Source organism: Temnothorax longispinosus, chromosome 4 (genome assembly GCF_030848805.1).
Source record: "Temnothorax longispinosus isolate EJ_2023e chromosome 4, Tlon_JGU_v1, whole genome shotgun sequence".
NCBI classification, from domain to species: domain Eukaryota; kingdom Metazoa; phylum Arthropoda; class Insecta; order Hymenoptera; family Formicidae; genus Temnothorax; species Temnothorax longispinosus.
The window spans coordinates 2,077,782-2,104,408 of NC_092361.1; the positions used below are offsets into that span (position 1 = coordinate 2,077,782).

General features: G+C 40.2%; 2 protein-coding genes across 4 annotated transcripts in view; one reads left to right on the top strand and one right to left on the bottom strand.

Annotated features, from left to right (window-relative positions):
- LOC139811052 (uncharacterized) overlaps nucleotides 1-18,059 on the bottom strand; it is a 38,705-nt gene extending 20,646 nt beyond the window's left edge. The window contains exons 1-2 of one of the 2 annotated variants that reach the window (XM_071775077.1): nucleotides 17,903-18,059; nucleotides 16,670-17,154 (exon numbers count right to left, since the gene is read on the bottom strand). In XM_071775077.1, the coding sequence (XP_071631178.1) occupies nucleotides 16,670-17,062 (393 nt within the window). In that variant the 5' untranslated portion in view covers nucleotides 17,063-17,154; nucleotides 17,903-18,059. The remainder of the gene's footprint in view (nucleotides 1-16,669; nucleotides 17,155-17,902) is intronic. The other variant, XM_071775076.1, reaches the window with a different exon arrangement.
- On the top strand, nucleotides 1-24,908 carry LOC139811053 (uncharacterized). Of its 2 annotated transcripts, XM_071775079.1 has the most exons (3): nucleotides 1-936; nucleotides 19,874-19,981; nucleotides 22,314-24,908. In XM_071775079.1, the coding sequence occupies exon 3, from the start codon at nucleotides 22,336-22,338 to the stop codon at nucleotides 22,927-22,929; it is 594 nt and encodes a 197-aa protein (XP_071631180.1). In that variant the 5' UTR covers nucleotides 1-936; nucleotides 19,874-19,981; nucleotides 22,314-22,335; the 3' UTR covers nucleotides 22,930-24,908. The 2 variants fall into 2 exon arrangements, with proteins under 2 accessions (XP_071631180.1, XP_071631179.1); XM_071775078.1 differs by lacking the exons at nucleotides 1-936; nucleotides 19,874-19,981 and adding an exon at nucleotides 21,740-22,060.
- Nucleotides 24,909-26,627: the final 1,719 nt, after the last annotated feature.

Genomic DNA, 26,627 nt, shown 5'->3' on the forward strand with positions numbered 1-26,627 from the left:
TTCCAAGTGTAATGCGATATTTTTGTGTCACTTTTGAAGCATGTGACGACGCAGGAATACCAGAAAGGCACACGCCAGTCGCCGATGCCTCGAGCTGTGTTGGACTGCATCGCAGCCAGTATGTCCTGCAGTTTTCCACGGCGCAGGGTTCACGGTCGTGGGAACGAGCAGGAGCAAAACTCCTCGTAATCCGTTACGATTATCTCACGCTTGTATAGAAAGGTGATTGACAAACGCGGTAATTGTAGCGAGATATCAATCCAGATATCGATCACGGCCGTGATTTCGCTCTCGATCCATTTGAGCGCTATCAAACGCTATTTATCTAATGGAATCGAGACCGAGGCCTTCAATACTTTCACGACGATAAAGGCTTCGAAATCTTTTATCTCGGCAAGTAGCAGTAAGAGAAATCAATATGTATTGTATTCCCTTCTCTCCCCCCCCCTCCCCCGAAAGTTTGAATATAACGTTTACCTTTCTTCGTCGCAGAGGAATATCGCCTTCTCATACAGACGATACGCAAAGTACGTGTACATCGAACGTAAACTTGTGATGATTCGCAGCACCGCACCGTAATAGTCAGCGCATGCGGGCAACAAATCGTCGTCTCAGTTCTCTTAACGACGTCGATCGTTATCGCGCGATTGTCGATACGAAACGGACAATTTGCTTCTCGCACGCGTGTGAAAATCGAATGAACGAAACGAGAAGGGAAAAAAAGACAAGAACGCGATCGACATTCGCCGGGATCGTGCGTGCAACTGAATCTCAGCCGAGAAAACGTGCTTCCCATCGAAAGCACCTGTACCACCGCACCGGCATTTACACTTTCACTCTCTCGTAATCGACAACGGACTCTGCCGAGCCATTTGAACGCGTAGATTCGTGGAACAATTTTTCTAGTCTGCCGACATCGAGCCGTCAATAGCCGAAGTAAGGTCTTCCTTTACAGAAATTTAATACCGTAAGTGATTATTTGGTTACTGATTAATTACTTATTTTGAGTATTAAAATTAAGCACTGTTTTTTTATGCTTTTAATACTCAAAATAAGTAATTAATTACTAGCCAAATAATCACTTACAGTATTAAATTTCTGTAAGGGTTATAAACGTTGTAATACATTTTAGCATTACTGTGTGAAAAAATAATTTTGTGCTAAAAGGGATATACGGGGAGATTAATACCGTAAGTGATTATTTGGTTACTGATTAATTACTTATTTTGAGTATTAAAATTAAGCACTGTTTTTTTATGCTTTTAATACTCAAAATAAGTAATTAATTACTAGCCAAATAATCACTTACAGTATTAAATTTCTGTAAGGGTTATAAACGTTGTAATACATTTTAGCATTACTGTGTGAAAAAATAATTTTGTGCTAAAAGGGATATACGGGGAGATTAATACCGTAAGTGATTATTTGGTTACTGATTAATTACTTATTTTGAGTATTAACATTAAGCACTATTTATTATGCTTTTAATACTCAAAATAAGTAATTAATTACTAGCCAAATAATCACTTACAGTATTAAATTTCTGTAAGGGTTATAAACGTTATAATACATTTTAACATTACTGCGTGAAAAAATAATTTTGTGCTAGAAGGGATATACACGAAGAGATGGAACAACAGAATTATTTTACTTTAAAAATTGATGTCAGGGATAAATAAAATTTGCAATGCATAAATAGACGCAGCGTGAATAACAAAATTACAGTTTTCTCGTGAATTATTCTATGGACAAAAGGTAAAAATAGTTTTCTATTATTATGAAGCGTATATGCTTCCGTGAACATAAAGGCCAGAGTCGATCGAGTGCCAAAGTTTATCGGAAAACCGCACAGTTACGATGCAACTTCGGGATGCAGGTGTAACTTGGCTGATCGAAGAAATCGGCCACTCGGGAAACTCCGAAAGTTGGAAATTGTAGCTAATTGAAAAGTTGCGGTGCATCACTCGATCGCGGTAACAAATGACGGTTGCATTAAGACGTCGATAAATTCGCGTTGATCTAAATTTCTAAAACTGAATCGATCCTCTCTCTCGAGAGAGTGTACTTGTGGATATTAATAAAAAAAAAACACGTTTAACATAAAACTTAAGCTCCTGAATTTTTTTCCATTGGTATGCTTTATCATCTTTCAAACGGAGAAAATTATACGTGAAAATTAATTTTTGAGCTGAAAAAATTACAGTTTTAGTAGGTGCCCTAGAATACTTTTAATAAATAGTTAAAAACCTATAACGGGCAAAGTCGTTGTTTGTAAATTTTAGAATGTTTGCCCCGCGGATTTAGGTCGGGGATATCCTACGTAAAAAAATAACGAAAATTGGGTAAGCTTGTATCGCATATTTTAGAGTATTTCACGTTTCCACGCGAAGCGAATCGCCCGAGAGATCGAGACTAATCGAAAAGCTGCGAGGATGTTTTTCACGCGGGGCATTGAACAGCGGAATTTTCTGTCACCTTATAATTCACGGCGCCTTTCCCTTTACGTGACGCCATGATTTACGGCATTTTAGAAATTAGATATGCGCTACTGCATATCTTATCTACGCAATTTATCCCGACCGATGTGCGTCCAGATGCAGAACGCGAACGCGACCGTCGATGAAAGTCCGAGGGCCGCGTTAATTGCGAATTATCAATTACGATGCACAATGTTGCGCTCAATGAATATAATTTATACACGGAGAGTAGCAATTAAAGGAAATAATTGCAAGATACCGCGTATACGTGCAAGATAATTGCGTATCTAACTATGAAAATATTATCCAAATTAGTATTATTATTTGATTAACGGATTAACTAATTAATAAAATGATCCTTATTTAAATAGCGCGAGCTGAATGATGTAGATGATTATAATAATATCAATCGTCATGATCTTGCTCAAACGATAAAACTAAAATAAAAATGTATCAACCTCCCGCAACCTCCTTGATTAACTTCCGGTCTTCTTTTCCGGGTGCAAGGGTAATGCGCTGTTACGCAACAGCGTAATAAGTATGCAAATTAGCAGAGTTTACCGAATGCCGCGGTTAGGACGTTTCTCTCTCTCTCTCTCTCTCTCTCTCTCTCTCCGACAACGACGACTCTCTGGTCGATTGATTGAACATACGTTTGCATACGTTCCTGTCCCGCGTGCACTTTTGCGACGCGATGCGTTCGACCGTTTAGAAAGCGAGCGTGCGTCGCACTCGCGCGCCGCGTATAGCTTTGTTTTCTCGCCTCCCTGAGAATCGGGAAAAGCGAAACCGAATGTGCGTGCGTGTGTGTATACGTCTCCCCCATCCTCCGTGTCGCGCGAAAAGACAATGAGGGACGAAGGGAGTATATACGCGCGACATCCGACAGCGCGAATTTCTATCTTCGATCAAAATCAAAGGGAAAGGCAACGTTTGGCTCTCTGCCCTATGCGAAACGAATTGACAGCGTGGAATAACAACGAGGTGAAAGAAGTGTTTCTTTTCGTGAAACATTTTTGCAATCAGAAAAAATAGCGTACTTTTGTCAGCTGACATTGGAAAGTTCGGGGATTAAAAAAATTAAGATAAATTAATATAAATGCGAGGGAATAATTTGCGTTGTCTGCATTTGCATTATCTTTTCCATTTCTACAAAACGTTCGTTACAAAATTGCCGGATAAGAGAGCGCGCTCCTGATTTCCGATGTCAATGGGGAAAGTCCGAGCGGAGTTCGTTGGCTATGGAAATTTCGAACGATATTCGTTCAAGTATATACATAAAAGTAAAACGTCCACCGGGACGGAGAGTTACAAATTATGGCACATCGATCACCTCAATTTTATCATCACTTCGCAATCGTCGTTCTTTACATATGTATGTACGCTTCAAGCCGTAGTCTGCCCGTTTCGCGCGCACGTGCTAACAACGCAATGTCGGCAACGCGAGAAATCGTGTCTCCTTTTTGAGCCTCGTAATAAATCACCGCGTTTTCGCATCGTTAACGCACCGCGCGTTAACGCAACGCGCCTTCGCAGGGTTAAGCTGTAAAAGTCACGTAAATTGTGAACGTAAAAATCTGTAAATCTACACGTTAATTAAAATTCTATGTCAAGAAGCATTAAATCAGTATAAAGTCAATTGAGAAGAACGAAATGACAGAAAAACCGTAAAGAAACGAGACACGCAAAATCGCTGTCGACAGAACGTATATCTCGATTCTTCGTTCTTTTCCTTTGGCAAAAATATCCATTACCTGTATCAAAACATCCTCGGTCATTATATAAATGTATTTCTCGTTACGCTTTTCAATTGCAGTTTTGATAGACGACACGCTAATCCAATTTAACGTGTAAAAATTATTAACGTGTAAAATAGGTCACAATTAGTGTATGAAATGTTAAAAGAAAGTTCTGTATTTAAATTTAAAATATTATATATATATATATGCGCTTAACTTGTGTCTGATTGATTTTCCTGCAACAAGTTAACACACTTTTCCGCGCATTCGCGGACGCGTGAAAATCACAATCGCGATCGTTCCTCGACGCGACCATTTTATGAAAATCGACGAAAATTAGCGCGAGTCGTTCTGCTCTCACGGCCGCGACGAATTTTCCCGCGTAGAACGAATTCTTAAGCCTTAAACGCCGCTTTCCGCGCACGTTCACGCGCCGTGAAGTTCCTGTTCGGCAAAGGTAATAATCCCAACGCGCGCCGCGTGTTATCGTTAGAAAGTAAAACGTCAGAAGACAGTCACAGAGCGATCTTCTGCCACCGTGTCGCCGCTAAATGTCGCGGGCAGACAATAGCGAATAGCGAAATGCACCTTGGGGCTTGAGGCGACGCGACAGGCTCTCACTTCTCTCGGGCTCTCGTCTTACGCGGACGTGTCCAATAATCAAAGTTGCTTCCGAGAGAGACTGAAGCAAAGCATGGTTATGCAGACTTTTACGTGACACGAATTTTCCGATAAGAAAAAATAGTCGCGCGTTATTCTGGCGGTTGCGAACGTGGCTACCGTGCATACGAGAATCTTCGCCTGTTATTAATGGAATTACTTTCTGCATCTGATACTTCGTTCACTCTTGATTTTGTAATTTCGTTTGAGTTGAGGAAGGTTCGTGTCGTAGAATTTTAATTAACTTACGAATTAAAAAATGGAATGTTTATCAAGATTTTTAGATTATTTAGATTCTTTTGGCTTCGCAGATTTTTTATATCTGGCATATATCCTGCGATTTATAAATATTATAGCTTTTATATATCTTCAATTTAGCAGATATAATTATAATTCCGATCTTTATCTTTAAGTTAGCAGATATTCCGATTAACATCTTTAATTTAGCAAATATAATTATAACTCTGATTTTTATCTCTCTCTTTGCAAGAATATTTATATTTATATTACAATAGAAATAGAATTTTGCAACAATCGATATTGCGTACAATCCTTTTCCGTTTTTTCCCTTCAGTAATTATAAGCGTTTCTTAAACCGAAAACCTGGGAATTTAACTGTATAGACCGAAACAGCGTTCTCGTCGAATGCACACGGAACTACCGCATTCGCTTTTTTTTTCACGTGCACAAGTCAAATGGCAGACGTCGCAACCGTAGGAAAGTGTTAATGCACGGTTATTGCATGCGGGAGCGAAGCGCCTATCGGTATACGGTAGCGATGGAGTCATTAAAGCGCGACCAAATTACAGACGTTCCTCGCTAGCATCCGTGAAATCAGCACGTTGTCTCTCTTCCGCACCGTAATGAGTCATAGGACTATGACATGTACGAAATACACAGTCGCGATCGTAGAATTATAGACTAATTGTAAGGTAGTTTCTTCCTCCTGAAGAGTAATGCCTAGCTACTTTCGAGTATCGACGCTCCTTCCGCAATTCGACATCGAAATTGAAGTATCGTATTTCTATTCGATTCACTGCTGTATTTCGACAGAATCCTAACAATTGGGATTTAATTTGTCGAGATATGTGACAAATTTGCGACATCCAGTTAAATTTTCGACACCGGACATTAACTTTCGTATAATCAAAGCTTTTATAATCGGCTAATAAATTAAATTTTACATTCAAATGCGATTATATATGCTAATCAATCCGTTGTATCTTGTATACATTCAGTGTATACAATCGGGCCGAGTCCGAGAGCGTTCGGATCGGAAGCGAACACCTGGCGAACGCGATCCTGTGCGAGCCACACGTTTCTCCGCGGTGGACTATGTAAAACAAAAAAGTACCGGTCCAACAGGATCGCCCGCAACATTCTATCGTTAGAGAGAAAGAGGGAGAGAAAGGGGGAGAAAGAGAGAGATAAATAGATGGGGAGGGCGCGTGCATTGCATCTGCTCTTTCGCCGCCGATGCGCGGCGAGCGCGGCTCGATTTTTGCCGTGTTCCGACGCCGATAAGCAACGGCGAAAAAAGCGTTAACGCACGATTAGCGGCGTGTTAAAGTGTTCGTCTCAACGGACGTGAAGCTATTACTCGCGAATCGGCTCGAGCGAGACTTTCTTACGTCGCGTCCTCTCTCTCCGCGCCGTCTTCGGTCTAATTAAACCTACGTACGTTCGTTTGACTTATGTTAAACGTCTTTTTTGCTCCTCCCGCCGGAAATTAACCGGGTTGGCGTTAATTCCGCAAAATCTCCGTCGGCTTTCACGTAGAAATCTACGCCGTCTACGGAATTACGGCGATACGATCTATACACGAGACACTTTTACCGTCTCCTTCATCTTTCTTGACGGGCGCGCACACGCGAACGCGCGATTTAATTGATTCCGCTTGATAATACGGTGTGACCGTCTTTAGAAAGCGGTCCTCCTCTTCTTCCATCCGATCATAGCGCTCGTCGCTCCGCGAGCGCAGCGCGGCGCTTATATTGCCGTTACTTTAATTGAGATGAGTCACGTTGCAAACGTTATTAATACAATAATCGGCACGGTAATGACTGAAGCCGACGACGGCTCGCGGGCGATGATTTCTCTACACAGCGGCAGACGAACGCATATATCACACGTTTCAATAATAAATGATCAAATGTCCGCGTTGCGCTTATGAACAACCCCTCCCTCAAAGAAATCCTTGCTAACGACGGTGTAAAGTGGCATTTTGTGCCCCCATATATATGCAAGAAGTATATGCAAGCAGATTAACTCGATCCATCATTAAAATAGAAATTAAGCTTCTTTTTCCAATCGAGTCTCGCTATTTGTCGCTTGTCTCCGCGAAGGAAAGATAATAATCGGAGGAGAATTACAGAGTGATACACCCGTCCCGGTCGGCGGCGCGTATCGCAGTTGATCGATAGTATCGATACAATGTATTGGATCGTTAGAAAGTAAAACAGCATCACGCAGAGATTAGCATTGGCGCGATCTTTCACTTTAATACGCATCTCGTGTCGGGGGACTGCGTCAGATTGCGTTTACGTTATACCAGCTTCGAAACTGCGCGTTCAATGAAATAGCACGTTTCTGCACGCGTACCGGTGAATTTTTGCGACACGGTAAATTCGGTCGGATCGATCCTATATTCCGAGGAGAGACGACACGGTTCGACGAACTCCCAATGCGTTTCAACGCGCGACGCCTCGCGAATAAAACAGTCATTTACGACCGCGCCGCTCGAATATTCATAATCAATGCGATACGCGATTCTCGCGATCGTCGAAAAGAAACGAGGAAGCTTATTCGACGAGCTTTAGCGAAATGGGCGATCTTTCGCCTTGATATACGCAAACTCATAACCGCGGAGAAAACGAACGCGGTAAACGCCTCTCCTTATACGTATTCTCAGCGTATACGTTTGAAAATTACCCACATTTGAGAGTCAAATTCATTCGCGTTGAGCGCGCACCGATATATCGGCGAGCCGGGAAATTTCCGTCGAAGAAAAAGCGACGTGACGGGAAGTTGAAGAAGTCAACCCCGGTTATTTGCTCGACCGTACACGAGTCGAGAACTCATCACGCGTACTTAATAAGAGAAAGAAAAAGTGTCGGCTCGATTTCTTCGGCGTCATCGTCTGCGTTAAGACGAACGGAACAATGGCAAGTGCAATTTCGAAAGAGAAAGAAAGAGAGAGAGAACGCGAGCGGATCCGCCTTTCTCAGCTCGAGACTCGTAATTCACACGTTTTGAAGGGCCGGAGGGCCGTTCGCGGAACAATCACGGCGCGCGGTTGCACTCGACTCCGCGACAGAATACCCTCGAGATTGTGCCTCGCCGCCTTCGCGGCGCGCTCTTGCATTTAATTACCGCCCGAAGAGAGGGAAATGCTCTATTAGGCGGGTTATTAGGCTGCCATCGGCCGATTTTAATGGAAAACCGTATAGGAGGACCGTTTTCCGACGTCAGGAATCGCGCGACGGAAATGATTTCGCACCCTGTGTATAAAGAATGCGCGTGTCTACCGTGCGGAAACTAGTTTCCCGAGCGCGGCGCGTAACCAGTTTGCAGTTTAATTAATGCCGTAAGACCGGTAGCCCCGCGTCGCTGCCGTTGCCGCACGAAAATACACAAAGCGTTTGTGTACTCACCCTGCGTCGCGCGACGACCTGTTATCTTTTATTATCTGTCGCCGATTAACTGTAAAACCCGAGCGGTCAAGTGTGCCAATCGTGCCAATCCTTGACAATGCGCGCCGAGACGCGCAGCTTTCGCTTCCTTAAAATGAACGCGCGATTGAATAATCGGTGTATACCTTTGTTATTTTAATCCCAAAATCAAGTAATTTTCCTATGAAATATATTTGAGCAAAAGTTACAATGGTATATACGTTTTAATCAGGATCCTTCGGATTCTTACTGTATATTCGCCGCTGTTAAACCAATTCTTATGTATCTCATTATAATATCATATTATAATATCATATTATGAAGTTTTGGTAATGAATATTTAAACGAGAGAGAGATAGAGAGAGACTGTACTAAAATTAATTTTATTTTAAATTAATTTCATGCTAATTAGCGATTTCGCTAACAACTGGATGATTGTCCAAACTTCGTAATACGTGTAAACCACAGAGACCATATGTGGCCATCGATAAGCGTTATCTCACGTTAATTATTCGACGAGCGTAATAAGCTCGAAAACTGTTTACGCCATGTAGGAAGATTCCGAAAGTATAAAATGAATATTAAAACACGATTTTTATCCTTTATGAAAGTAAAACTGATATACGGAAAAAAAAACCTGTAATTTTTCTTGTAAGATGTGGAGATCAATCTAAAATTGTTCAATTAAAATTGCATTTTCTCGACTGAGATTAATCTACATTAGAACGCTTGAGATTACATTCAAATTAGTGGTTAATTAAAACAGATATTACCTCTGTGAACTTGAATATTTTGCTCTGTATAAATATGGGCGTCTCCGAAGTCGCACAAGTAGGTAGAGGTAAGTACGCGCGATGCGGACGAGGTGGAACGGCGCGATTGCGAGAAACAGCTGCTGCGGCCGAGAGCGCACCGAGCGATCGCCGATGACGAAATAAGTACACGGAGGACTCTATACTTCGCCGACGCACATACGCACGTACGTACAATACTTACGGGCGTGGTGTGTCGCGAAGGAACGCGAAGGAAGGCGTTTTCCCGTTGCGTTACGCAACCGCGGTGCCCCGACGATGCTCTCCGCTCGTCGTCCTCTCACGCCGCGATCCGCGGCTCCGCGGGCTTATTTACACCCGTGTTTTACAATATGTGTTACACGCGTCGCGACGTGGGCGGCGCGAAAGGAAGACGAAATTCCAAGGTCGCGATACTGCGCGGCGCCCGCGTTTATTATCGTCGACGATTCGCTATCATTTCTCTCTCTCTCTCTCTCGGCAGCTAAATAATTATCTACGACGTAAACATTCGGAGTCTTCGAATTCCTTCGCGATACAATCGACTCTCTGGCGCGATTTCAGTCGGCCTGATTTTTTACGTGCTCTTTTACTTCAGTCGACATATATCGCGTTCATGCATAACAATCGATATTCAAAGACGTGTAAGATAATTTTCTATAATTAAGACTCTTTGTTTGTTTCTTTCTTTTTCTCTTTCATATATACACGTAAACACACCTTTGATTTTTGTCCGATATAAACTGAAAACGTTATATACTTGGTGTACGATTGTTTGATAAATATACGCTCAAAAAAGTTGCGATGCAATTCCGCTGCAATTCCGCCGAAACGGCCGCATTGTTGCAGAGTTTGCCGATATACGCATTGAACTGCCTCTTATTGTAGCTTCGCCCCCCAAAAAAGTTTATTTATTCAATGGAAGGGCGAAATTGAAACTTCGACAAACAAAAGTAGGTAAACAACTAAAACTAAAGATGAAAATTTCCAAAAAGCGGCGTAAAAATAATAACTTCAAAAATGTGATGCGATATATTCGATCTCTTACGACAAATTTTCAAATAATCACATATAATTCGAGATAATAAGATACTTTTGAAGGCTGAAATATATAATTACGAAATTAAGCGAAGATCATCTCTAAAATTCTGTTAATAATTTTAAAACGAAACATTTACATAATGGTACGTTTCTTATCTTTGGAGGAATTTAAGGTCGACAATTCCTTCGATATTTTCGCTTCTATGCGTCACGTACATGCGATACCACGATTCGCGTAACGGACTGCGTCATGCATGTGCAACGTGCAACGTGTGCAAGCACAGTGAACGTCAAAGTTAAAATTTGTATCACCATTTTTTCGATCATTTGTCACGTGCACGCGTGCAAGAACAAATCACGCGGAGAAAAACATTTCCCGCTTGTTAATTAAACATGTTAAATAAAACTTCGATACATGGTAATCGCGATGTTCTTTCATACTTTACTCCCGAATGTCTGTCATATCTATTCACGAAATCTTCCGGAGCACACAGAGTGGTATCAAAATCTCTCTCTGGCCTAGTTTACACCGATCACTTGATACGCGTATTAAATAGTAAATAACTAGTAAATAAGTCTGATTATTGGCTGATCAGTTCAAATATACTATTTGATACGCGTATCAAGAGATCGGTGTAAACTAGGCCTCTCTCTCCTCTCTCTTTCTCAATGTGTAAATTCCTTTCTTTTACCTCTGTCATCGACCGTTGTTCTCGACCATCCAAATCCACTCGCGGACACGGGCGGCTTAATTGCAGAGGCCTCGGAACCGGCGCCTCTGGCGCAGCGGAGCGTATAGAGGATCGTCGATCGAAAACGGCGAGCCGGAATCTCGGTTTTACGAGCCCGGTCGACGTTATGTATCGTCGCTAAGCTGCGAAACACTCCTCGCTCCCTGGGCTCTTCGCGGATCGGTGAAGTCACGCTCCTCGCGCGAAGGGGAAGGGAAAAGGGGAGCGAGAAGATCGCGGACGCGAGATCGCGGCTTCCCGGAGCAGAGCACGCGGCGAAAAATGTTTAAAGCACAAGCTTAAACATCGGACTGACCAGGACTGACGAGCCTACGTGCTGCGCTGCGCGCCGCGTCGCCGTGTGCGAGAGACCACGCGCGCCGCATCCGACGATCCGACCTCCAACACAGGCTGCTTTCATACCGAAACCGTAAGAGATGCAACCGTGGGGATGCAGCGCCTGCATCTGGTTGGCCGACGGCCTGCATCGGGCAACCTTGCGAATGCAATGCGCACCTTGACGCCTCGGTGTCATTCTTTTGTGCAATAACATATATGATAGCGTAACGTACAAAGATATATTGATGCGGTTGAATAACAGGAGACGCGATTGTGTAAGACGTGCAGCTACGAGATACAGTTCAGAATTGAAAATTTATATTCATATTCCGTTTTTATCTTTCTTTTTGTATATCTGCATCATAATATTGATAAAAGTAACATGCTTAATTAAAGCTCGTGGCACGTTTCAGAAGCGGATAAACGGGTGATAAAAATATAACGCGTTAAAGAACGTCAATAATCATGATAATTTCAGGAGTTGCAGAATTTATATAAAAAAAAACAATCGATAGAGATAGGTAAATTCGAAACGCTCGTCCGAGATTCATCTTGGCGGCCGCTGACTCTCGATCGAGTTAGCTCGGGCGGGTTATTGGCGAGCAATCTTGGGGCACAGTGATAATTTCATGAAGGATCGATTGAATATTTATCAGCAGCGTTCCCGAGCCGCCTCCCCTCGCCCCGGCAATTAATCGTCGTCCCCCGAAATAGCAGCTTCCTCGTCAATATCGTAACGCTGCCCGGTGCTGCCGGTCGTCGACCCCCGTTGCACCGTGTAACCGGTGTATTTCGAGCAAATTTCCAGCTAAATCTCGATTCGTCTTACTCGCGCGCGAGCACGCGTCTATCTCCTTACGACATCGCGAAAAATCGCGGTATAGTTACGCCGCCGTTTTGTTTTTCCGCGGACTCCCGGTGCTTATTTGCATTGCTCGCCGCCACTTCCCGAAAGATTTGCATACGTGACCCAAAACGACAGAAGCGCGATGAATAAATTCTGTGGGGGGAAACTAGTTTTCCCACCGAACTGGATTTATCACTTGCGTTACGAGAGAACGATTATATGAGAACAACTGTATACGGTGGAATATCGTTTAGCGACTTAACGAGATGCAAGAGACATTTGCTCCATTATCTTGAAAAAGCAAAATTCTTGAAACCTGGTGGAGAGAGAGGAAATGTCAGGAGTGCTCGAAAAATGATAACAGGTATAAGAAAAGAATGCAAAGAAAGGCGAAAAGAGAGATAGCTAGAAAGATAATATTATTTAGAAATAGATTCTTCTCTCTTTTTATACAAATTTTTCAAAAATGCAAGAATCTTAAAAATTTTAAATCACAAACGTTTAAAAGCTGAGAAACATTGGCTCTATTATCTTGAAAATGCAAAATTCTTGAAACCTGTGAGAGAGAAAATGCCAGAAGTGCTCGAAAAATGATAACAGATGTAAGAAAAGAATGCAAAGAAAGGCGAAAAGAAAGATAGCTAGAAAAATAATATTATTTAGAAATAGACTCTCCTCTCTTTTTACACAAATTTTTCAAAAATGCAAGACTCTTAAAAATTTTAAATCACAAACGTTTAAAACTGAGAAACATTTGCTCTATTATCTTAAAAATGCAAAATTCTTGAAACCTGTGAGAGAGGAAATGCCAGAAGTGCTCGAAAAATGATAACAGATGTAAGAAAAGAATGTAAAAAGAGATATCGCTATATTTTCTTCTATAGAAGAAAATATTATTCAGAAGTAAATTCTCCTCTCTTTATATTAATTTTTCAAAAAATCTTTTGAAAAGATGCAAGATCTTTAAAATTTTTCATCAGAAGCGTCATAACTGTTTTATCTAAGAAATGTCATGTCGCGCAATGCAACTCGTATCTCTGTGAGCGCCCCTTAATTCGAATTCCGCACAAAGGCGTCCGGTGGAAAAGAACCTGCCACGGGGACCGGCATTCTCCCTCCAAGACCCCGAACCTAATTCGTCTCAGGGCCCCACAATGCTCCCGCAAACACCTCGCCTCACCGTCACTAATGCGACAGTTCTGAGAATTTTAGAAACGACGCATCCGTCATCCGTGCAGCCGTCCCGCACGTTCTCTCATCCGGCGTTTCCTCAAAGTAAAACCTGGCGGGAAAATTTCTCGGCGCATCAACGAACTTAAGAGCGGAAAATCGCTCGTGATTTCTAAGTAATTTGTAAAACTGCACATACACGGTGCGCGCCCGCGATACATACATGTCACAGGATTTTTGCAATATCTCTTTCTCTAAGCTGCGAAACGAGTTAACGCGGAGAAAAAATTAAACCTTAGAAAAATTTATGTCTCGTATTAAATTTTTCCTCGTATTTTATAATAGAAATTTGTGTAATATCATAGCACGAGTTATGTTAAATTCTAATCGTACGTGAATATGTATGTATGCTTATATATTTCATATTCTTTACAATCTATAAAATAAAATAAAAAAACTCTTGAATTTCTGACGTTTTCTATCTATTGCAAATATACATACACATTTCAATTCATCATAATGATATATATTATGTATGTTTGTCATAAATTTTGCTACGCGAAATTCGCGTTTTCTTCCAACTCTAAATTAAAGTTAAATCTGTTTACGCCTAGTTTTCACGCATGATATCGTCCAAATCGTGGAATCTTCCGCACCGATAAACACTTGCCACCTAATTCCACAAACATGACTTTATAAACTCATACTCGATGGTGACGAACGTAGCTCAGTTGCTGAAACTGGGCGAATCGATACCTATAACGGACAGGATATGTGATAAAAATGATGAGAGTCTAGAAAGTGAAGGAGAGCTATAAAGCGATACCGAGTTTCTTAAGCCTCTCAAGGATAGCAAGCATATGCGTATCAAGTGGCATGAATGCCGGTTTCGAATCTATTTACGCAACTTTATCGCCGCGCATGTGTATAGTATTCCCCATTGGCATATAAATAAAGAAACGGGTTATTACGCAGGCTCCAACGTGCCGCATTACCGACGAGAGATCTGTATAATCTTTGGTAATGAGTAAAAAAAAATACGTACATACTGGCAGTATAAATTTCAGCAACGAAAATTTCACGAACGTTAATTAGCACGACACGCCACAGACGAATATCTGCAATAAATACATTTTTTTAATACGTAAATTATGATAAACAAATTTTAGTTTTCATTTTTATCCTAGATACGGTAGATTAATTTATATAAGGAGAGTAAAATAAGTGTCACGGGGCTTGCACAATCAAAATAACGGACTCGATTTCTTTCGAAGAACTTTTTCGATATCTCCTTTTTAACATTCATTCTTATATCTATATATATTCTATACCTCTATTCACTCTCTCTTATACTCCAAATACTTTCATACTTTAATTTAATTTAATTTTCAAAATATGTGAAATTCTATTAAAAATTAAACGGGGAGAAAACTACCGCGTGGGTTTTCAATTTCACTTTATAATTCTCCGAGTTCTCTATGTAATTTCTACATTCCTTGCATGACCATCTCCAGATTCTGTTCCCGGTTAACGAAAGCGGAGTTCCTAATATTGTTCCGGGGAAACAAATCTCGTGCCCGCACACCTCGTTACGTCAACGTCGAGAAAAAACGTGTCGAGGTGCCGCGATTTCACCGACAAAAGCGAAGGCCGGCGATTCCGCGCGGACGAGTCCGCTGCCTCTTCGGCGAGGCGTGTTGACGCTCCTTCCGATACTTTGGCACGACGAGATTCTCGCCGAGTCGATAGCGCACCTGTATACTCGTCCGTCGGCTGAGAGATACCGTTGTGACCGGACGCGCCGGTTCGGTGGCAACGTCAGTCACCGGTCCCGATACACACGGTCTCTCCGTCGGGTTAAATCAAGCGAGATTTTTTTCCCCCTACAAAAACACGTTCCTTCTCCAGGAAATTTAACGCATTTTTACCGGTTTCGCGCGAAAAACTCACTCGTGACTCACGCTCGCGATCGATCGATTGCCCGAACTTTATCTGCGATTTTTGTTGTCGCATGTGCAAGCCGCGTTGTGGTCACGTTTTCCTGATGATATATAGCTGTCGATCGATAACGCTAATTACGGAAATACGGGTTAAATGCTCCGTGAAAAGTATTGAATATCAAAACGCTCGAGAAAAATGCGTCGTGAGTCATGCGTATACATATAAGAATAGCAAGGTGATTGCGAGTGCGGAGAAATTGCGAAGAGAAATGCCGTTCGATCGAATTCTCGGTAAAAAAAAAAAAAAGACGACTCTCGAGATTGAAGAACGCTTTAAATATCGTTGGATGCGTATCCTTGGATAGATGTATGATATATTTAGCCTCATCTCCCGGCTATTTTACGAGGATAAGTATAAATCAAGAGAGTCAAGAAGAAACGTGGAGTCAATCGATGCTCCACATTGTTTCTTAATTTAATGACCTGATATTTCTAAAGAGGACGTATTGACTAAAAAAGGTAGCAAATGCTTAAGCATAGCATGAACCCGATGATTTTCTAACAAAGCGATGTATTTTGTCACGAATGATTCGCGTTGCGGAAAGGCCACGAAATAGTCATTCGTCAATGTTCACGCTCTTAAAAAATTCTCAAGATTTACGCTTAAATATATATCTCTAAATGAGAACAATCGGCACGCGATTTATTATCTGAGCCTCTCGGAAGTCAAGCCGATCAATACTTCGTAGTGTCAAATTATACTCAATTTGAGTCATTTTTAACTATTCCTAATAGGTCGTCGCTGTTCCTCGATATGTCGTTAATTTAACGAAAACAATCTTAATTTAACTAAACCAAAAAATGGAGTTAAAATAATACTGTTTAAATAATAAATTTCGACACACATATAGTAGTTAACAAAATAACAAAATGTTTTTTAATTCAAAGTATTGGGTTGAATTTTATATATATATATATATTATATATAAAATATATTATATATTATTATAATATATTTATAATATAATTATATATAAAATATATTATATATTTTTTTCCTTTATATATATATATATATATATATATATATATATATATATATTTAACAGGGCACTCAAGTTTTTTGCAAGTGTCTCAATTTTAGTGTCAGAAGAAACACAAGATTGGCTCGTATAACTTCGTCAATTTTCTTCAATTTTTATTTTAACGACCGGTTTGTCTTCCGGGAGAGGCTCATTCGGTCACGATTGTTTCCACGTATACCTCGCTCGCCTGATCGCAAGAGGAAGGCACTTTGGCGGAGAGTTCCCTCGGGAGGTCCTCGGTGCTCGCGACGTCGGCCGCGCTTCCGGAATCGTCGTCCGCGTCACCACGCGCGGAACCGGGGGTGACGACGCTTCCCTCGCCGTCGTCGCCGTCCTTCTCCCTCGTCCGCTGCTCGTGCTTCGAGAGCAGCTCGCGCTGCTTCTGGAAGAACTCGGGCTCGCTGAAGCACTTCTCGAGGCTGACGGCGCGCTGGAGGGCCGTCGGCGAGCTCGGGGTCGAGCGCGAGAATTCGAGCTCGTCCCGCAGCAGGTTCTCCGCGCTCTTGTTGCATATTCGCGGCGGGTCCTGGTCGCGGAACGTCCGGCGTTGGCCCTTCGATACCTCGCACATCGCGACGCTAACCAGAGAATGCTCGTCGCCGGGAGAAAGCCGCGCGGCGCACGTCCAGCGACATTTCACGCGAACATTTCTCGGACCAGCGGCTGAAAGAATTCCAATAATTGTTATGGATCAACGAGGAGATTCGCGTGGCGAAAGGATATTTTAAAATAGATAAGGGCGCTTCTCAAAGCTTTCATATCGCCATCGAGATACCAGATTTTATTTCATAAATGATCACCTGGGCTGATTTTTACACCACAATTAATAGTCACTGTTATCAATTACATATTCCATATTTTTAATTGTTCTATAATTTATTAGTATTCGAGGACAATATGTATATAAATTTACTCAACATTTTTCCTGGAAAAAGTAAGAAGACACCAAAAAATATTTTAAAACAATATAGAAGCACACGTTAAAATTACTGTGACGTCAGCTTTATTTTTTCGATACTGGGGTGTAAAAATCACCTCGGGCATGAAGCTTCGAATTATCTCGGAGTTTTGTTTTGTCGCCCCTTTCCACACGAGCATCACCGACGAGATACATCGACGTTAATTTAGAAGACGCACAGCGTTGGCCTGTCCTCGATTCGGAAACAAATCCACTTTTCTAACGGCGAATTGTCCGGCGATAGGTAATAAATCGAGCCATATGCCGGTAGCTAAATATACCTCAGGGGTGTGAATACCACTCGATATCTCGTCGATCGCACCCGTTCGCGGCGCGTGGGAACTTACGGCATCCCCGAAAGAAGGGACGCCTGGGGACGCGACACCGTATACGACGCTCCCCGTTTATCGTTGACGCGCGGAGAGAATTCGCACCAGGGTGGATTGGACTTACCTGTCCCGTCTAAGCCGACGAGGTCCTTCACCCGGCTCGGATCCTTCGCGGAGGACGCAGCCGCGCAGCACTCCGATTCCGCGAGTCGCGACGTGACGCGCGCAGACACCACCAGACGCGAGACTACCTCTCCGCAAGGGCCGGCCACCCCGCGTGCGTCATGCGGAAGGACATCTGTTGCCCCTTTGCCCGCGACACCCCTCGGCGAGCGAGCGAGACGCTCTCGCCCCTCCTACCGCTACTCCGTCACTCGTTCTCTCTCGCACGTACGCGGGATCGTTACGCTCGCACCACGCACGCGTGATGTACAGGGTGGCGCGTGGAAATGCAGCCGGTGTCGATGAAAATTGCCACTGTCAAGGGTATACAACGCGTCATTATTACGGCGGTACAATTCGCTCTGGCGATGATTTGTAATATATTTATCTTTCTAATATAATAAATTCAACTCGGATCATGATGACATGTGATTCTAATTACAGAAACACCGACATTTATGTGTACGTTCTTGTCTATTTTTTTATATTACCGACACAAGAAAAACGGACAATATTCACCACAATATTTTTCATTTCTCATTCTTCTCTTCGCCTCATTTAATTGCTATGGATTTAAATAGAGTAAAATGTAAAAAATTAAAGGGAAAATTATATAAATCATTTTTTTTCTAACTTTAAAAATTCTTCCCCGAAGAAATTAAAATAAGGATTAAAATAATTTACTAAAATGCAGCTTTCAGCACTTTGGTCCAGTCTATTCGGGATTTAATCAATTGTTTGCTTTTCTTTTTAAAATTCATATGTTTCGCTTGTTTCTTTGCGTGCGTGCAATTATCAATCTACGACATTTAAAATGCAAGAGGGGGGCTTGGGGACTCGTTTACATTACTGCTTATTCATCTGTCTCTTTCCTCCTGCCCTTCCCTTATCCCCCGCTCTTTATCTATTCTACCACCGCGGTCCCTTTATTATTATCATCTTCTCTTTCTCTCTAATTATCCCCCTATTTCCTTGCCTCTCTCTTCTCGAGTTTCGCTCTTCGCCCTTTCATCCCCTTATCGCCCCAATTCACGCTCCCTTCCTCTCTCTCCGTCATTTTTTTCCTTCCCTTTTCGCTACGCTTCCCCCCTCTCCCCTCTCCGCCGCGCAGTCCTTCCGATCTACCCTACGTACAGAGAAAAAAAAAAGGAAAAAGAAAATCGTGGGGCTCGTCGTGAATTATAACCGACGCGGGGGATGCACAGGCGAGACGACGACGCTGGCGGCGTCGGCGTCGCGACGCCACCTAAAATGCTCATGCGTCAATCGATCCGCGACTTTCGCCGAAGGAAGAAATTCTTGCCTCGGCGGCGCGGGGTCTTTATCAATCGCCAAAAGTTCATCCTCTACCCTCGATCTTGCTTTCTTTGAAGCCGCAAGATGAAACAGCTCAATTTTCATCTCGCAGACGCGAATCATGGCAATAACAGGATTTTTCTTTTCCCTTCTGTAGGTTGTTCGCAAAAATGACGTTGCGTATTGTTTATCCACGTTCCGAATGATTAAAATTCAATTTTTGATAAATAAGTAGAACTTTTGTAAAACTGCTGAAAAATTAATAATCGTAAAATCGAAAGTACAAGTATTACGTTTGTAAAAGGGAATAACCGCCGTTATTGAAGCACACGTCTATATTTTATGAATTTTAAAAATTATCCCTCACGTTTAAATTTTCATTTTTTTTTCTTGACATATGTAACGAAGTGATACAAACTATATTCTGGCTTCAAAAGATAACTCGAGAGATAACTTTACATAAGAACAATTTTATTCTCCAAAAGAATTCCATTTTGCTTCATAAATAATTAAATAACTCTGCATGTTTATTACGAAATGGAAACGAAGCATTAATGCTTCGTATCACTGTGTATCAACCTTTAACGTTTTAATAAATTATCTAGAGGACTAATACATTATTATTATTATTGATTAGAGTTTGGCGTCAAGTGGGGAAGAGGAAAGAAAGGAAAGGAAGAAAACATGTTTATTTAGACGTGTTGGAGAAATGTTGCTGTCTAAGGGCCACTTACCCTGAGATAAGGTAAACTTTCCAAACATTAAGAGAAGTCTTAAGGCTCTTGGGTCCCTAAGGGCCAATTTCACCAACCACGGCTAGCTTAACCGACGGTTAAAGTTAGAACTAATAGTATTGGTCGGTTTTAACCCTAGACAGACTCACTGGGATGTACGGGACCCCACGCGAAATTCAAATTGAGCCCCTGCCTTAGGAAGGTTAGTTTTCATACCGAGACCCTAACCATAATTCAGTTTAGTCATCCGGCAATCGACCTCTGTGATTCAGCGAGTGCGTTAGATCCGTGCAGCAGCTATGACCGAAAAAGAAAATTGTTTGGGGTATCGTACACCCCAGTGAGTCATTTACGCTCGACATTTACCACAATAAAGTATATTTCAGATTTTTTGTAAAAATCGGTAACGAAAAATTATACACTTTATAGCACTCCCCAGAAAATTCTACCCCTGTTTCATATATAATTGTTTAAGATTCGGTCAATTATTTCATTTTTGCTGTTCTTGCACAGCAACTGATTAAAACTTTGTAAAGTTTTTGTGGAGTAAATTTTACTGTTTCCATATACTTTTATAACTTTTGACTACCTTTCAAATAAATAATAATCGACAGAATCTGTTTTACTTTTCATTTCTTGCGATTTTTCCCATCCGACAGTTTTTCGTCATTTCTTCTACTTCAGATGTTCAAAGAAATATGTTTTTTTTAAGAAACGAAAAAATCGCTTACATGCCCTTGAAGGTTGTCTATTCGTCTTTCAAAATCCGTTGAAAATTTTAAAATCGGTGAATTTTATGAAAAACTACAGCATTTTTTATAAAAATAGTCATTTCAGCCCAATTTTTGGTTCTTTTTCTTGTTTTTCGAAATTTTTTTACTGGTTTTTTTTTACTATCGCAAATTGATGACTACTATCGTCTTCCCTATTAAACAACAAACAAAATTATCTATTATAAAGTTTTCTAAGAACATTCTGGAAATATTATACACGCGGTACAATTTTGGGGTTATTAACACCCCAGTGAGTCATTCAAGTATGAGAAAAATAAGTGAGTCTGTCTAGGGTTAAGTTAACCAATAGTAGCCGTCGGTTAAGCTAACCGTGATTGGTGAAGTTGGCTCTAACCCGAGAAACTCCGCGGTGATGCCCGTTCTAGACTGGAGGATGAGCCGACTCTCGGCTCATCCGAGTGAGTGGTGTAGACGGGTAAAAATCTATAGTTTATGTATAGTTTATGTCACGTACACTATAGAAGACGGATGAGCCGAGAGTCGGCTCATCCTCCAGTCTAGAACGGGCATGACGGTGGCGACGTACCGTCACCGTAAGGGCTTAACCAAAATGGCTACCTTATAACCTTAAGGGCCAATTTCACCAACCAGCTTAACCAATGGTTAAAGCAGAATTGACCAATAGAAATAAATCCACCCTGCTTTCTAGGGAAAGGCATAAAACACAGCCATTCTGCTTAAGCCCTAAATAAGAACTATCTCCTCTCACTCTCTCCAATAGAGAATAAGCGAGAAATGTTGAGAATTGACACGTTGAGAATTATTGCGTAATATTTCCAAATAAAAAGATATTTGCTTAAAATAACACTACAGATCACTTCAGCACACTTCGAAAATACGCCGAGTTCTCAAGATTAGCAAGGAATGTACGTTCAAGGAGCCTTTACCACTCCTTCCGAAAGATGGATTTGGCAGATCACGTGTGTTCCCCCCCCCCCATGTATCCCCCCCATGATTGGGATCGTACAGGCTTCGTATCACGTTCGTTTTACGGTTGTTTAATAATTGTCAAGGGAAAGGGATTCAACTCGGCGTATCTTGATGTGTCCTAAAGTGATATCAATTTTGATTTTGTGCAAATATCTTTTTATTTGGAAGTACCACGCAACGCGTTTCAACGTCGTTTTCTCGCTTCTGACGTCACGATTCAACATGGCCGCGGCAGGTACCCAGAAGCCTTACATTTTATTCTGACCGCGCTTGCATCAGTTCCTAGTTAGAATTATATAAATCGAATTAAGCGTTCTGCTCAATTGTTCAAACCATCGTCCGAAAATTCAGTTTTGTATCGACTTTGTAAGTATCATCTTCCTTTGTTAATTATATCTTATCGCCTAATTGCTTAAAGAAATACTTGTAAAAATATTAAAGCATGCTACAAGAATCTGCGTTATTTTAACTGTTATTTGGCAAAGTCTCGTCTTAAGTTAATAGAAATCGCAAAATCGAAGTCGCATGAACCATCAAATGGATCTTGCGACTTCCATCTTACGTTGTCGCAATCTCCAGATACACCAGTACATCTTATATAATCTTTTTTTTTTTGTAGGTTACAAAAGGCAAAGGGGTAAATGGCAGACATGAATAAAGACCCTGTAAAAGAAGCTTGGTTTGACTTAGCACTTACAGGCATGACTTCAAGTGGAAAAAGGACCAAAACGATCGCCGCAATATGCGATTTTGACTACGTACCTAAAAGAATAAAGGTCAACAAGGAGAAGGAAGATTACCTGAACTTAACAATGAGGTTCGAAGCAGCGGTGAAGGAGGTTCTAGCTGGGGCGAACGATTCATCGGTGGCCGAGCGTTACAAACTTGATCTCGAGACTCTGCGCGACGAGATAAACTTCTTTCGATTTTCTAAAGCGGCCGAGTACGAATACCATGGAACTGCAAGAATTTTCTCATTTAAGGAGGAGTTGATGTTACTGGAAATCTTGGCGACAATTCCGGAATCGTTTTGCACGTGTCTGGCTTGCACGTTAGATAGACTACCGTATCTGGCTTATCACTTGGCCCTGCGTAAAGGTAAATCGTATCCGCGCGAGTGGGACGAACATCAGCAGGCGGGGAAAGAATGGCAGACGAATTTCGAAATGGATTACGAATATGAGATCTTGGGCGCGTTCCCGACTGAATGCAATCTACCGCAGAAAAATGTATAGCGAATGAAATTGTTTGTGGATTTGAGGACGATTTGTCGAACGAAGGGGGATCGGTTAACCTTCGTTTTCAGAAGTGACCAGCCTCCTATAAGAGCGGAAAAGATATTTTTGAAAACATCTAGTATTATACAATGTTAACCCTTAAATGCCACCCGGGGTCCACCGGACCCCAGACCCTTTAGAATGATATATTTTCAAATGTTCCCCCCAAAAATGGAGCTCATCCTCCCATTGATGATAGTTGAGTGATTGACCTACCCGGTTGTACACTTAGCAGTAATCAGTTTACTTAATTTTTTATACTATGTTGAAATTGAAATTTCAACAATACAAGCATTTTATTCTCTTTTCTAAGACTTGAATAACATTGAAAATAATTTTCATAACTAAATATAAAAAAGTCAATGAGTAAGGAGACATTTTTCATGCTGGGGGTCTTTTAGACCCCATGTGTCATTTACGAGATTCTTGAGAGGTGTGGCATTCAAGGGTTAAAGAAAACTGCACTTTTTTTACATTTTTAGACTTAAATTTGAGACGTACTGCTTACGAATAATATTTGCAATAAGAAAATGAAAACATTTCATGCGCGCCGGATCTAAGAATTATCATGTAGAATTATTCGCTATTTTCATGTTAAAGGTGACTCTCAACAAACAATTCTAACAAATTGTACTGACATAACGTTATAATGACTTCGTGTAATTCGGTTTTTCATAAAATTCCTAGAGAATCTAGAAAAAACGGGATATTGTGAAATGAGTAAAAATTAAACAATCTTCCTAGGAGATTTCAACAATTTTGAAAAATTCTAGGTCTTGTCAGTGAAATTGTAAGTTGAGATTTTTATTAATTTATATTTATAAATATATTATAATTTATATAAATATAAATACAAATATGAATATAAACATATAATTATATAAATTTATACGTATATTTATAAATTATATTTATATTAATAATATAATTTATGGTTATTCCACAATATCCTGATTTTTTGTGGATTTCCTAGGAATTTTGCAAAAAAAATGAATTGCACGAAATCCCTGCGATACGTACATACCTACTTATAACACTCGCATCTTGTATTTTATTTGAATCTGTTGTATTGTATTCTAAAGTATTTATAAATTATCCGATTTTCATCATTTTGGTTTTTCAATATGTCGGCCCTTGATACTTGACAATAAAGTATGTAAGCATTAAAAAATTATTTTAATCAATAAAATGAAGTGTGTCGATAAGATTTTTTTTTTTCTATACGCCTCGTCACGATTGCTCCAAAATAGCAGTTATTATTGACCGCGCCATGGTCTGAGTTTAGCGCCAAGTAGGAAAGTGGAAAGAAAGAAAACATGTTTATTTAGATACACTGAAGTAAATGTTGATGTCTAAAGGCACCTAAGATAATCCTTGAACTTTCCAAACACCGAGAGAAGTCTTAGGTTTGACCGCTTGCTTCAGTTTCTAGTTAGAATTAAGTCGTATTAAACGTTCTGCTCAATTCTTCAAACTATCGTTCGAGAATTCGGTTTTGCATTGACTTTGTAAGTATATTACCTTTCTCCTTTAATTATATCTTATCGCCTAATTGCTTAAGGAATACTTGTAAAAATATTACAGCATGCTACGAGAATCTGCTTTATTTTAACTGTTATTCTATAAAGTTTCGTCTCAATATAAGTTAATAGAAATCGCAAAATCGAAGTCGCATGGACGATTTTGCGACTTCCATCTTACATTGTCGTAATCAGATATACCAGTACATTTCATGTGATCATCGTTTTTTTTTCAGGTTAGGTTATCATAAAAAAATAACATGAATAAAGACATGAATAAAGACCCTGTAATAATAGAAGCTTGGTTTCCGTTAGCACTAAACATGATTTCAAGTAGAAAAAGGACCAAAACAGTCGCCGGAATATGCGATAAATTCGACTACGTACCTATGCTTAAAAGAATAAAGATCAAAAAGGAGAAGAAAGATTATCTCAATTATACAATGAAGTTCGAAGCAGCGGTGAAGGAGATTCTTGCTGGAGCGAACGATTCGTCGATCGCCAGACGTTACGTGCTTGATCTTGAGGCACTGCGCATAGAGATACAACGCTTTCGAAATTCTGGGGCAGCAGAGTACGAGTATGACAATGGAAGAATTTTCTCACTCAAGGAGGAGTTGATGTTACTGGAAATCCTGGCGACAATTCCGCAACCGTTTTGCACGTGCCCGACTTGCGCGTTAGATAGACTACCGTATCTGGCTTATCACTTGGCTCTACGTAAAGGTAAATCATATCCGCGCGAGTGGGACGAACATCGGCAGGCGGGAAAAGAATGGCAGACGAATTTCAAAATAAAATACGATTATGAGATCTCGAACTCATTCCTGACTGAATGCAATAGAAAAATGTAAAGTGAATGAAATTGTTTGTGAATTTGAGGACGAATAGGGATCGTTATCAGACTCATTCTCAGCAGTGACCAGCTTCCTAAGGGCGGAAAAGACATTTAAAAGACAGCATTATACAATGTTAAAGAAAACTGCACTTTTTTACATTTTTAGACTTAAATTTGGGACGTATTGCTTACGTTATTGCGAGTAATATTTGTGCAATAAGAAGGTGAAAACATTTAATTCGCGACAAATCTAAGAATTAATATGTTTGTTCGCTCCCCAACAGAATTATAATTTCTCTATTTTTTATGTATTAGTGTTAAAGGTGACTCTCACACAACAAACAATTCTAACAAATTATTGTGGGATCAGTGAAATTGTCAGTGAATTGAGATTTTTATTAATTTATAATTATAAATTATATTATAAATTATAAATATAAATATAGGTACATATAATTAATAAACATAATAATATAAATTTATATGTATTCATAAATATATAAATTTATATATGTATATATAAATTATATATTTATATTTATGTTAATAATTTTTATTTATTCCACAATATCCTGGTCTTTTGTGAATTCCTGCAACGTGTATTGTACATATACTTATAACACGCATCTCGTATTTTACTTGAATCTCTTGTTTTGTATTCTAAAGTACTTATTTATAAATTTCCCGATTTTCACACCATTTTGGCTTTTCAATATCTCGGCCCTTGATACTTGACGATAAATGTAAGCAATAAAAAATTATTTTAAACAATAAAATGGAGTGTGTCGATAAGATATTCAAATTGAATGAACTTTTATGGGCGTGTTGACTTTTAATACATGAATAATGATTCAATACATGAATAATAATTAGTTCTTTATTCTTTGAAAGTATGATTTTCAACCTCTAAGAACGCTTTCAATTTTTCACACGCTTTCAAAATACACGTATAAAAATAGAAATAAAAATTTTTACAAAATTTTTGTACAATATAAATTTTTTTTATTTAAATTTTTGTCTCTTTGTAGACCCATAACTTACCCCTGACTTTTATTGTAAGCATTTTCTTCTATCTCTTTAAGTTATTATATATATATATATATATATATATATATATATATATATATAGTGTGTGGGCAAAAAAGTAGAAACGCCCTTTTTTATAAATTGAGATTAAAAATCATACCTTTAAAGGGCGATAGGATATGAATAAATTAAAATTAAAAATACCGTTATTCATGCATGTATGAGTTATTATAACATACCCAAAAAAGTTTATCCGAATCGAAAAGTTCGGG